Genomic DNA, 14,311 nt, shown 5'->3' on the forward strand with positions numbered 1-14,311 from the left:
AGTGTAAAGAAGTAAGAATAAAAAATCATAACAAAAGTTTTGGAAGTAAAAGAGATTTTCTGTAGTGACTATTTCTTTTAAGCACAAGTTGGGTTTTTTTTCTTTGTTCATAGATAGAGATTTTTTTTTCCTTTTCTTTGTACCTGCTCACATGGTTGACAAGGCGTGTCTGTAAGAGCAGATCTCTTCCTGGCAGGAGATTATCACAGATTAGATGTTGATTAGACCGCACGGCTACTCCATGACAAACACAGAGAGAACACAAAACATCCAAAACCTAAAAAAAAAAAGATTCTTTTAATCTTAAATATTTCTCATTGTCATGGTTAACTACTTCAAGCAATGCAATGCTCTATATCTTGTTACTGGAAGACATGTAATGGTACATAATTCATCCAATACAGTGGTTTTCTTTTAGAACAATTCTGAAATCCTCTCAACATTAAAACATTCTTCCCACTTCCCTCACAAATTGTTATGTATCAATGCTTTTTACCAATAAGAAGGTAATATTTCTCTTTGCTTCTTCAAACTGCTCATATATTTTAGGATAAGTTTCATTCCTCATTATCAAAACAGCACTAAAGTATTTGAAATTAACTTCCACACAGAAGAATGAGCTTGCTCTGTTCATGTAAATATACTTGTTTAGTCTCTACCTACCTTATGGTTCCTTCCATGCTTGTCCAAAAGACAGATAATTGATTTAATATGTCCTTCCTTAATAATGTTTAGAGCTTCTGGGCTTTCTACCAACACACAGTGTAAAACCTCTAGAATTCCTGGTGGGGGGGGAAAAAAGAATTATTTCATCGATGTGCATATAATGTCATAACTGTACATAATAGTTTGCAATCTGTTGCTCATGAACATGAAATAGTTTCAAAAATCATTGTATATGACAAACAAACTCAATAAAGCAGAAGTCATTGCCATGAAGAATCATTAGCCTTACAACATTTCTCTGCAATGGGGAAATGAAACAAACTCCCATGTGCACTGGACCAAATCAACACCTCCTCTGGGATCTTCTGCTTTTGGAAAAGGGAAATATTGTACATGCCATTCATCATTATCTGTTGTTACAGTTGTGGCCACAATGAGAAAAATAAAAGGAAGGAAAGTTGAGAAGCAGCCTTCAATCTAGATATATGCAATTCCTATTAGCAATGTACAGCTCTCATCATTCTGTCTTCAGCGCTTTATTCAAGCCACATCTCCAAACACTCAGCTTAATCCTTGCAAACCAAAATCCATAGCATGAGTCTTCTGCTCTTTGCCATGCCCTCTTTCCATTCAAGGAAACTGTAGCACTGCAAACTCCCCTGGATGTGGGAAAAATAGTGTTTTTGTGTGATAGTTCTGTCTCAGTGAGAGTACTCTGGCACTTCTTTAATCCTAGTGAGGAAGAGAAGATCAGCTGCTACAGATAACCTACAGCACCATCACCTTTTATCCCCATACTATTTAATATTTTTACAGAGGTCTGAGGGACATAGGCTGTCATCAATAATAAAAAGTAGGAATTACTCAAGGACTGAAATGTAGAAAAGGTGAAAGACAAGAGATAAGTGATCATTTGATTCATCCAATAAATAGGTTTCAAACAAAGTGTGTTGATTAATGTACTTGTAGAGAAAATCATGCATATTTAAACAGAAAATGCAGGTAGGGGTGAACTCCCAAAGTGATTCTGTAGCCCTGAAGGTTTAAGCACAAGAAGCCTTAATTATAAATAACAGAACATACTAAACCTGAATTTGGCAGTGGTATGATCTATGTTGCAATAGATGTGCACTTCCATTATTCCACCATTCTATGATTGTATGAATACTGACAGTAACAATATTTTTAAAAATTATAAAAACCCAAGAGTCATGAGAGCCATCTAAAAGACCAGATGCTCTGTAGCAACATAGCAGTAGCACAGTCCACCCAGCCTACCAACTAGATGAGGTCAGGGGCCACTGATTATGGTAAACCTAGGGAGGTTAAAAAAGTCTTACAAAAGGATCCTTAACCTAGAAGCGTAACCTAGAACAAGATCAACAGCTTTGGGTCAGTCATCTGGGAATGTACAATAATCACCATTCAAAACATGGTAACTGGACGTTTGCCACATCTCATTGTAGCACTGAAACACACTTGATAAATATAAATAGCAATCCAGTATTAAATGACACCACAGAAGTGTGGCAACCATATCCTTGGAATTTTCTGTAGGTAGAGTCATAACCTTTTGTCTTAAAATAGTACACAGGGTTCATTTTGCAGTCTTAACATTGTCAATAACAGAATTAAAAATCCTTTGAAGATGTAAACATGCAATAATAAATGCATGTTATCAATTAGGCCCAGCTGCCCCAGCACCTTCTTGAATTACTATATCGTCAGACTGCTAATTACCAAATATGCTTTGTTCCCTGTGTTTCAGAAAAAAATCGCATGTGAGTGTACAGTGTCTGTTCAGCCTGACTCACTTTTAGATTATCTATATTAAAGAGAATAATACTTGTTCTAATTTCACTGGAGCTCCTCAAGGCAGTAAAGTGGTAAGCATTTGAATCTAATACAATTAAACAGTATGATATGCAGAGTTCATAGTAAGGAGAGTGAAAATTTTCTTAATGACTAGCAGATGAAAGGAAGCATGTATATTCAGGACAATATATTGATTCCTCTAATGTCACACTGTAGAATACTAGAATAAAATGCATGCACTTGAAAAAAAATCCTTAAAACCTGGTTTCATCTGGTTCCAAAAACCTTTACTTAGAGGATAATTGTGTAGGAGAAACTTCCCTGTCCAACCATTCAAGAGCCACTCTGGCAGTCACTCTTGCACCACCTGAGCTTGGACCATGGCCCCTTTCGAGATATACAGCCCACACTTGCACAGTCAAACCAGGTTTCCTTGCCAGCTCAACTCCAAGTTTCTCATAGCAGAGTCTCAAATGTCCCAATCCTTAAAATAATTCAATAGTGGTACATAACAAAATAACTCAAGCTGGGTGCTACCAAGGACAGATCCCCAAGACGGGAACCTGAGATTATCTCAGCTGGTTAGAGCATGGTGCTAGCAATACCAATTCTGTGGGTCCAATCCCTGTACAGACCATTTATGTAAGAGTTGGACACAGTGATCCTTTCTGGCACCTTTCAACTCAGAACAGTCTGTGAGTCTGTGGGCTCCTGGGCTTTTATACCCTTACAGTCTAAGCATGCAGAAATCTGGGTCCTTGACTCCTGCTGTGTCTCTGAGTGTCAGCTGCCCTGGCTACAGGTTCCTTTGCTATGCTACAAGTCAGCAGTTCAAGGCTTCTCATCTCACCCAGAGCTTAACCAGCAGCTCAACTGCATGCTGTAAACAGAGCTTCCTGCACTGAATGTATTCCTCAACATTAGATTACTAACTTGCTGTATTCTATTTTTTTACCTATGTTTTAATGCCTTTAAAATTATAGAAAGGCTAGTTAATTCCATCTGGAATATATTTCAGAGTGAAAGACTAATCTAATCTTAATTTATGGATTGAAGAGACAGCTGAAGCATTTGCATTGCAGCTCTGTGATATCTCACTTCTAACATTGTCTGCTCTCAGACATATTTCTGCTTGGACAGATAGTAATTTTCCTTCTTTTGCTTCAGTGAAGCCCAGGAAATGAATCAATTTCTGATCTAATTTGTACAATCAATTCATAGTTGCTGTTTACATGTTTAATGGCTTTGTTCTGTTTTCATAACACTTTTAGTTCCAGTACAAGAAAAAAGTGAAACCAGGAATGTTATAGACAATAGTTGGTCGCATCAAGTCTTTATTGCAATACATTCAAGAAAACACATGTAGGAGATGTAGCTGACAACTTTAATGTTGAAGGTGAACTTCATTTTGGTGTGATTAACAGAACATGGTTATGGTCTTTCTCATAAACACTTTACCTTAGGAAAAAAAATCATTCTATGTGAATATATGTATCCAAGTATTCTTAGTTTAAAGATTAAAATATTTCTTCTTTTAAAGATTAAATATTTCAGTATTTCTTCCTATTGAAGATCTACCACTGCAAATCAAACCAGTGAATAGCCACAGCCCATCAAGCCAAATAAAGCTTGAAATCTGGCAAGCAAGCATCCCACAAAAAAAATCAGAACATTACATTTACATACTGAAAGCTAAAACTACTGTGCCTCTCAAGATAACAAAATCACAGCCTAATTAGCATCTTTTATAAATGACTCCCTCAAAACCAGAAAAAGTCTTTATTATAAAATCAGTTTTGGAGGCAACATGGAAGTTATGTTACTAACACACATGGGAATGGAGTACAAGTGGCCCAGTTCCTAGCAGAAAACTCAGAACAAATGAGTTTTGCAAATATTAGTACATTCAGAGTTCTTGCTGCACTTCAGGAGGCTCACTACTCACAGCAACTAGAGTCAGAATACCCTGCAGTTTACAGAATGCATCTCATACCTTACTATACTATCATTAACAGTTAAGTTTTTAATTCTCAAAACTCTGTGGTTTGAAATTAAAAATTAAAAATACATATGTACATAACAGAAACCATGTAACACAGCATTTTTAGAGCTGTCATAAGAAATTTCATCTTGCACCTCCAAAAGCTGAGCAAAAAGTTTTGCATTATTTCTGAAAGCCCTTACCCTGAGAGTTTCAGATGTAAAAGTTGCTCTTTTAGGAAATAGTTTCACCAATAAGATCTTGTGATATACATTGAAATTAAGCAAGTTGTAATCAAATCCCATGCAAATGCATAATTGTGAGATCATTCTCCTTAAATTAATGCTGTCACACCAAAGGTGGAGCATAGCAGAAAAATAATTTATGATTTTGACATTTTTCAAATGTTTGTTTCAGTTTAAATTCAGTTACTCAAATGCCCAATAGAGCAAGGAGATCACAGCATCTGCAGAGCAGGTTCCCCAAACAATAATGTAAACCAACATAATTTATGTTCAGTTATGACATGTGTTTAGTTAGGATCACCAACCCCAGTGTAGAAGCTGCCATGACAGGATGATCTGCAAACCTCTAACTAGCCACCCGTGCTGGAAGCAGCCATCTGTCTGAGTCAACAGCTGAGAATTAACGTAGTGATACAGGCAAAGATTCTCATGTTCCTGTTGCTTTATCTTTTGAGCTGCTCAAGCATTCAGAGCATAAACATACCAGGCTGAAACAGATCAGGTGCATGCCAGGAGTAGGAAGTAATCCTGTAGTGAAACAGGTCCCCAGCCCTAAAGGCTATAGATCTGCAACTAAAACATGGAACAAAACTCTGCAAAAGTACTTCCATAAACATTGCTGTCTGGAGGGGCTTACTTGGGCAAATGCTTCAAAGTTTCTATACCAGACTCAGCCCCAAGAATAACTGACTTTTAAACTCTCTGCTTGCCCCTAGAGTTAACAAAGGGAAAAACCTGCAAGAGGAGAAGCATCAGTGTGTAACTGCTCTTACAAGTGCACTTACAAGTGCAATGGACCACCGCAGATCTTGTCAATCAGCTAGTGAATGCTGTGCCAGTTTACCCTCAGCTCTGAGAGGGAGAACACTCCTGCCACTGACATTTGACAATATGTTCCCATGTTGTTGGTCAGTTCATCTCAGGAACAGATTTATGGCAAATAAACAAAATACCCATGAATGTTTAATGACAAAGCTGAGGGGAACACAAACACCTCGTTTACTACAGGACACATCTGTTCTCACAGCTGCTGCTGATCCATTGAATACAACCAGGGTAGGAAATTTATTAATATATGCCAAATGGTGTCCTGCACTGAGACAACTCCTGGAACTACACGGAACACTAAGCAATAGCAGGGTATTTTTCATTTATCAATGCCACTGTAAAAGGCTGTGCTATGTCTGTGACTTTTTTTTTTTTTTAATGTTTATCATTTTCTAATATAAAACAAAAAACTTTTGCAATGGGGGACATACTTCCTTCTTGGCCTTAATATTTCAAAGACTCCTGAGCACACCATCAGTCTGTGGCAGACACATGACTGAGGAAGGGAAAATCGTATGAGGAATGCAACTTCAGTTCCTGAGGACAACTCTTCAGTCAATCATTATGTTCATTCCAGTTCATGAAATAACACATGACACTAAACCAAGAAAATGATGGGAATAAGTTACAAATATGTAACTGGAGAGGTATGTAACACTGTTATTTTAACTATATTTCCCATTGGTTTGACTACAAATCTTCCTGGCCTTTGAACTTACTCTAGCATTATTGCAAAAAAGAAGTCTTGAAAAGGTCTCAAGAGGCCACCTTCCAAACAAATTGTAAAAAGTACTATATTTAAAGCAAAACAGACTCAACTGCTACTGAAAAACATTTCTTGTTAATTTTATATAGAAATTTACACCTCAGGAGCAAAAGAGGTGATTCAAAAGGGAATGTATATGTATTATGTAGGTAAACACTGTCAGGCAGAACAAATTATATCTATTCCATCCATTTGATTCCTGTTATATTTAGTTTGATGCAAATCCTGAAAAACAAGCAGACTTATAAAGAAAATAGAAGATACTAGAATTAGGAAACAACACAATTTACACTATTGAACAGCTATTTTATCAAATGCTTTGTTTTTCTGAAATAAAAGGTAATACTACATCCAGTCGGTCGAGGAAAAGGCAAGACTGCTAGAACTTAAAGTAGCAAAGTAGAAGTATTCAAAGTAGAAGTACAACTGAAACAGTGTGTAAAAAATGTCACAAATATAAATCTCACTTTATTAAAATAATTTACTCTCTCATAATAAATTCATTATAATTAGGCTGAACAAGTATTTCAACTTTAAAGAATTTAGAACTGGTCAAATAAGGATGTTAAAATACTAAAAAGCATACCAGAAGAGGCTTCCAGTCTTTCTAATCTGCTGATCAGCCAGTCAAGGGATCCAGAAAATTGAGCACAGTTTTTACGATTTCCTCGAATTAGAGCCGCTATTGGGAAAAGACAGAGCGAGAGAGAGAAACTGAATCACAGTTATAAGTGCATTTAAATTTTAAAAAATTCTGTCTTTTCTTGTCAGAAAGGATCCAGTAAGACAGAGTCTTAACCTTTATTGTTGATGTTCTAGATTTAAAATTAAATAAGTGATAGAATTCAGCATCAGAAATACCTTTGCTATCAAGCTGACCTTTAGGGAATTTAGATCATTTTGGCTCTACAATCATCTCAATAATCCATACAAAATGCTTTACATGAAAAAGCCCCTACTTACACCACAGAAGTCAGCTGCTACTATAGAAACAAGTTTCTGTTAAACAGTGTTCTTGTAATGACAGAAAACATTGCAAAAGCAGAGTGTGAAGCTAACAACATAGGTGATGAATCCAAATTATTTTCTGTTACAATGCATTTATTCAAGAGTAATAGGAAGTAAAACAAGATAGATGTCTAGGAACTATTTGCTATTCTTTTGACAAGGTTGTAGGGAGGAAGTAACAGTTTTGAATCTGTTCCACCCTCATGCTTTAAGCTGAAGTAGACTGAATCATGCACTGTCTTGGTGGGTACAACTGAACTGAAATCTCCCTGAACACTGCAGGCACCCACAAGCTTTCCCTGTCCTGGATTATGTGCATCTGCAGGTATGTGCACAAACACAGGCTCTCAGAGAAACCTCTCCTCTACTCCAAGAAAGGACTGAGGCACAGAGATCTCTGTTTGGTGTGTGGAACAGCACAAACCAGTTTTCTTAAGATTTTTTTTTCCAGTTCCACCAACAAATTATTTCAACTTGAAGTTTCTGTGATTACTTCCAGCAGCAGAGACTGTTGGTCCTGCTAAGAAGCAATGGCCTCTTAAAATCTCTGTTAAAATCTATACAAACTCCCTGTAGTATATTTTACTATGGTTTTATGCTGCTGTATTTATAAAAGGCTAAACTTAGACTTATAACATATATATGACATTAAACTATCTGCAAAGAGGAAGAGCAATGTTGGAGCACTGACAGTTCTGTAAACTGGCAGTTTCCTCACTAGTTTTCTGATGAGGAAAATCAAAACCTAACAGCAAAACAAACAAGCAAAACCCTTTTTATTGCTGTATTATATAATAGAAAAAAATGTGCACCCTGAAATCTTACACCTTTGAGTAATCATGACCACAGTTATTTGAAAATACTCTGGAATCATAAGAAGGGGAACATCTTGTTAAAACACACAGACCAGAACTAAGGAACACCTGTTTCTGACTGTGACTTTTTTATTGGTTATAGGCAAGCCACACAACCTCACTGTGCTTCAGATAGGAACATAAATTGAAGGTAGTAACAGTTCAGCGCTTAACATGTCACTAAATTTAACTTCATTAACAGTAATGAGACACAGATGGCTTCATAAATGCTGCTCAGCACAAGTTTGTGAAAGGTTAGTATTCATTGGATAAAGCTGTGTATTAAATGAGGCACACAGACACTTTAAACTGCAAACAAAAAATAACATCCTACAGTTGCTTTTCTTATTGCCTATTACTCTGAATAAGACTGACATTCAGTTTTAAGAAATAAAAACCACAATGTGGTCAGTCAGACATTAACATCATATCACTGCATATACTCCTGCATGTTCTTTTGTAATGCAAAAGGATCTAGTACAAGTTCACAGTGAATGTATGTATTTGTAATAGAGAATGGACAGATGCTTTAGTAGACATATGTCAATTATTTCAAATTGAAAGACAGTAGACTTAAATTGAATATAAGGAAGTATCTTTTTACCATCAGGATGGCTGAACTAGATGATCTTTAGAGCTCTCTTATGAGCCAAACCATTCTAAGATTATATGATTTTTATATGCGATAGTATTCAGCCTCGGCATCTATAAATGCCTTCATTCTCATCACAGTGAAATACAACACAACGTCAATGACATGACAAAAGACATGAATTCTGGCATTACAGTTTACTTTTATTTATATGCAGACTCAAAAAACAAAGTACTGTTTGCTGAAGCAAGACTGAGCAAGCAATATCCATTTGTCATCCTTGTAATTACTGTAGAGATCCAGCATTATTCAGAACAGAGCAATGTACAAATTCATCATAGCCAGATCAAAGCCAAGCTTCCTGAGCATTAGCTGCCAGAAGATAATGCAGTTAGAAAAGTAACATCAGAGGGCAGTAGGGGCACAAAGACTGGGAAGTCAACAAAAGCTTGTTTGTTGTTCTCATCACTACAAGTCCATGGAAGCAATACTTTGTACAAAACAGGCAGACTCCTCAGAAGGAATTTTCTACCCTTGCCAATTGGAAATCAAGCTACTGCTTCATCCAGTCTGCCCTGTGCTTAATGCAACAAGAGATAAACTAAATTGTAAAAAAAAAACTGAACTCTACCCTGCATCTACGAATAACCAAACCACAGAATTTTAACCAGCTATACCCCAAAAGGTCATCATTTGATTTCATGGAGATGCTAACTCTCTGGACCTAGTTTGGATACTTTAAAATGTTTATAATTCCCGACATAACTAGTTTAATTGATTGTTAATACATAAAATAACTACAAATGCAAAAATCTTACTTAATTTGTATTCTAAGTTTCTAGACCGTGGAAATTCTTCTATACTACAACAATTCTTTATTCTTCACTATTTTGAGCTAAAACTATCCAAGTAATCCATAATATGTCTTACCTAGTAATTCATACAAAGAATTCAGAATAGATTTCCATGCTTCTCCAGCTTCCTTCCCAGCTACATCTGCAAAGTGAGCTGCACTGCTGTATACATTCAAGCGATCAATACATTCAAGAACAAGGTTGATCATACCCTGAAAATAAAAAAGCTTACATCGTCAGAGGGAAAAAAAGGAGTTTTAGATGCAAACACAAAAGATTTTCAAAAATCTAAGAAAATAAAACATGAAAGACCAGATATGCAAAACACAAAAGCATGTGCATGAAGTCAAACAGGCAATCCCAACAGAAAATTTTCAACAGAAATCCCAACAGAAAATTTGATGGAGGTAATAAACACCTGCCATTTAGGATGGCCAAATTAAAACACAAATAAACAGTATTAATGACATAATTTTAGGCAAGATTTTATCGAGGAGGACATTTAGGCATCTGACAAAGTCTATGCAACTATTATTACCAGAAAAATAACACACAATATTAAAAAAATGCCTTAAAGAATGCTTAGTAAATGAAAACATCCTTCTAAACCTAGAGATTATGACAGAAAAAATTTATTCACACATAAGGAGAAAATTGTGGGTAGAGTTCAAGGCACAAGGTCACCTTTTTATTACAAAGGGAAAAAGAAGTAAGGCCATAAATGTATTTCTTCAAATAGGCAGGAAAACCAGCAGATACAGAGATTTCAAATGTATCAAATGCTAATGTAGTTTGACTCTTATAAGACAAAAATAAACCACTCTAAGCACCCATATTAGACATCTACACTACAGAGGCTGTGAAAGAATACTTGCAGACAACATAATGGAAAGTCAGGAGCAAAACTGAGAGAAGTACCTCTTCTTGGAAGAGGTTCTGGCGATTCTTCAGTGCTCGGAGCCTGTTTTGTTTGTTTTCATGCTCCAAATGTTCATCAGGGGGGTGAAAGTAGCCAATCAAGTCCTGAAGGCTCAGACTGACTGACTCAATAGGCAAATCGATGGTGGAAGACTTCACTTTCTTGCTGAGAGCATCAAGGCCCCTGCAAGAAGATGCAAATTCTCCTGAGAATTGAAAATTATTTTACTTTATAGTTCAAACTCTTTCTTTAAAAGTAAAGATTGTTTAGATGCCAAAGCTCATTTTCTGACAGCAACTTGTCAAAAATTCTTCATATCTGCCCATTCTCCGTTTAACAACCTAGCCCTTCCTTCCCAAACAAAATGAGAAAGAATGAAAAATGTTATTTCAGGTAATATTTTTTCAAATCAAAATACCACATTTTAATATTCTGCCTATGGCTGTAGCAGTTTCAGAGGCAGAGCAAAAGATGAAGAGAAGTTTGTAAACCAGTACAAAACATCATGAGACTGGAATTGACAGAAATTAAAGAGACCAGTCCTGCAGTGCTGTGGAGGGTCCAGATTGTCCATGGAGGCTCTCAAACACATCTCTAACCTGTTCTTAAGCCCTTTTCAGTGTGGAAAGATGCAGCACTTATACACATTCTGTCTTAGCCTTTTTGCTTCCCTGATATCCAATTCAAGCTTGGCCTTGCTGAAGTCTATGAACATTCTCTCTTAGAAGTAGAGAGCTGACTCTTCTCATCCATGTTACACCTGCCCCTGGCTAAACTGAACCCCTTTGCAAATAATGCAAATTTTCAAAAGGATTACTACCAAAGTTACCTTTAAAACTTAATTTTTATCGTGAGCATATTATCCAAAGCACAATTTTTCTACTGACTTTGTGAGGAAGAACTGGAGCATACACATAAAAGAATAATTTTCATCCTCTTCAATTCAGCTTTTTCTTTTTGAAGTAACTGCCTGCCAAAACTAAACTGTTAAACACTGCCTTGGAATCCCTGTGCACTCCACAAAAATCTCCACTGTAATTTAGCAATACCTTGATTTGTGAAACCTTATCATTAAATTGCCTTTCTCTATCTTTATCTTTTATGGCATTCTTAGAAACTTCTGTGAAGGTGTATTATTTACAAAGTGACCCATGGCTTACATTTCCTTTGTATTTCAAATGTCATACTGCAGACAATTCTCCTGATGGTGATTTTGTCCCGGTTTTTTTTAAGTACCTTGTTATATGCTTTTCAACAAATTAATATGTCTGTGTCTTTGTCTATGCCCTTATTTAGGACATGGTTACTTCAGGTCACTATTTCCCACATTGTGTTTTTCTTGTGGCAAATGAGTTCTTACGAAATTTTTATCATTCCATAGAGTCTTACTGCATATAATTTTTCTAATGCAAGCTACACTGATGAAAGGGCCTTTCATCAATTACTGAAATCACAAGCTTTTGAGAATTAGCATTTTATCAGCATTATTTAGGAATAGAAAGATAAATGCAAATTGCATACATCTGACAGGATTTTTAAATGGCTAATCACTATAGAATACAATACAACATTTTTCATGTTTCAAAATATTAAAGAAACAGGTAGCATTAAAAAGGAACAAATAAGCGAAGTGTAATATCCTGGTAGAAAGAAGGTATCATTTTAAATAAAACTTCTCCTTGATACTGTGAACTTCTTCAGTATATTTGTGGTTTCTACTGATCTGCAGTTACACAGTTATCTCATTCTTCCAGGTTTTTCCAGAAAGATCACCTTTGAAAACCATACTTAGAAAAGAAAAAGCTAATTTATGCACCACATGACTTAAAGCAAATTTTGGCAGGGAAAAATCTCTTTATGGTTTGTTTGTATTTTCAGTATGTTTATGCATTTAAATCAAGATTGAGCAATAAATTAATTTTAGAAGATAGAGAAAAAAAATTGACCAGTATCAGTCAAGGTGCTTATCTGCTGATAACACAAAGAATTGACACAAAGTCCAGTTTGAGAAGCACTGATCTATTTTTTCTGAAGGATATATTGTTCCCTGTTGTGAAAATGGCAACTTTGAATAAAACTGGATAGAAAAAAAAGTGAAGAACAGATCATTTTAAAAACACACCTTATGAACCTGTTGAAAAGGAAGACTGTACTACGGATGACACGTGCTGTACGGGATTCTTCATTCTGAGATCTGGACAGTGTTAAACCATCATCCATGTGCCCTTCATGGTGCATTATTGCCTGAAAACAAAAGCAAGAAGTCACTGCAAAATGAGACATTAAATAAGAAGTCTGAAAACTCACATAGGAAGGCAGGCTAGGAAATGATGAGGTCACAGAAAAAACCCCAATTTTATTAAAAACAGGTAGTTCCATGGTTTAGTTTCTCATGTCCAAGGATGCACCTGTACTGAGCCAGCAGGTTCAGTGCCATAATAATCTCGAAGTTACAGCTTTTGAAACAACATGCTTTATTTAAAAAAAATCTAAGGGATTTTTGTTTGCTCTTTGTTTTTATCAACATTAAAAGCACTTCCCCTACAGAGCAGCAAATCCCTAAAGCAGAAAAGGTCATAAAATGCATTCTTTACTGGTCCTCATTTCTAAGAGTGCCGCTGGTCTTTTCTGACCATGCTTTGAGTCATTTCCAATAACTAAGTTTTTCATGTCTAGTTATCATGGCTCTAATGGATTGGATGGTCCAATCCAATCCACATGAATTCTTTAAACCTCTGCTCTGTGTATGTCTGCTATCTCAAATAGTCATGGAAAACACTACAGTGTTAAGCTGCAAAAGAATCTTTTCCCTACTTTATGATGCTGAGCTAGCATTCAGCATGGCTGTGATTATTCTATAAAGAAAGAAATCTCTCAGGACTCAAGACTTGAACATTCTAGCACAAAAGGTAATACACTTACAATGTGGAAAAAATACTTTGAACTAAAAGTCTCCTTAATCCAAACTACATCGAAGAAAAAAACCTCCTTCAGTTTGAAATCAAATTCATCCAGATTTACCAATATTTGTGAGATAACATCTACAGGTTAACACACGGACTTTGTCAGGTCTTCAGTTTGAGAATTCAGTATGCCACTTAACTTTTCAATATGTGACTGAAAAATCCCAATCTTTCATCTTAATATACTTGAAATCCAGAAATTACCTGACTCATGTAGCTCCCTTCATTTCCCAACCCCCCAGCCCCCACCCACCCTATGAGTGAATGAAACGCATTCCCGTTTGCAGCCTTACCTTTCGCTGCAGAGAACCCATCCTTACAGACTTTGCATCAGCAGACTGGTACGTGAGCCACAAGCCCGTATCTACATGTTGTATGAAGCATATTGAATCCCCATACTTTATTTCAGGTGCTCCCATTCCATCCACCTCCTTTCTTGTGCCTATGTCCAACTTTTCCTGATGAACAAAAAAATGTATACATGAAAAACAACCAATGTGTTAATATTTGCATAAAAAATTAAATATTAGGAAATTATCCAGAACAGGACCTGAAAGAATATTTCTTCTTCTAAAGATCCTTCTTTAAAGATATTACTAAAAAAAATGGGAAAGTGTAACTTTTAGTTATAGACAAAGAGAAACCTCATCGATGAAAAAATCTAGCCTGTTAAACTTGAAAGGCTGTGTGCATTCATTTCACCTGCATAGGAAAGAACTAGGATCATAATTGACAGTACATGTAATTAATGAAACATAAGAGCTTACAAAACCACCCCAGATACACTGATTCCCCTAGCTGAATGAGGCATTAACCTCCA

The 14,311-nt window shown here is 36.1% G+C and overlaps 1 protein-coding gene across 1 annotated transcript in view; it reads right to left on the reverse strand.

Moving 5' to 3' along the window:
• RYR2 (ryanodine receptor 2) overlaps positions 1-14,311 on the reverse strand; it is a 384,205-nt gene that overhangs the window by 181,909 nt on the left and 187,985 nt on the right. Inside the window, exons 13-19 of the mRNA XM_041485449.1 lie at positions 13,785-13,949; positions 12,651-12,772; positions 10,528-10,711; positions 9,686-9,821; positions 6,888-6,983; positions 664-782; positions 144-277 (exon numbers count right to left, since the gene is read on the reverse strand). Coding sequence (XP_041341383.1) covers positions 144-277; positions 664-782; positions 6,888-6,983; positions 9,686-9,821; positions 10,528-10,711; positions 12,651-12,772; positions 13,785-13,949 — 956 coding nt within the window. The remainder of the gene's footprint in view (positions 1-143; positions 278-663; positions 783-6,887; positions 6,984-9,685; positions 9,822-10,527; positions 10,712-12,650; positions 12,773-13,784; positions 13,950-14,311) is intronic.

Source organism: Pyrgilauda ruficollis, unplaced genomic scaffold (genome assembly GCF_017590135.1).
Source record: "Pyrgilauda ruficollis isolate IOZ18807 unplaced genomic scaffold, ASM1759013v1 scaffold70, whole genome shotgun sequence".
Lineage (NCBI taxonomy): Eukaryota > Metazoa > Chordata > Aves > Passeriformes > Passeridae > Pyrgilauda > Pyrgilauda ruficollis.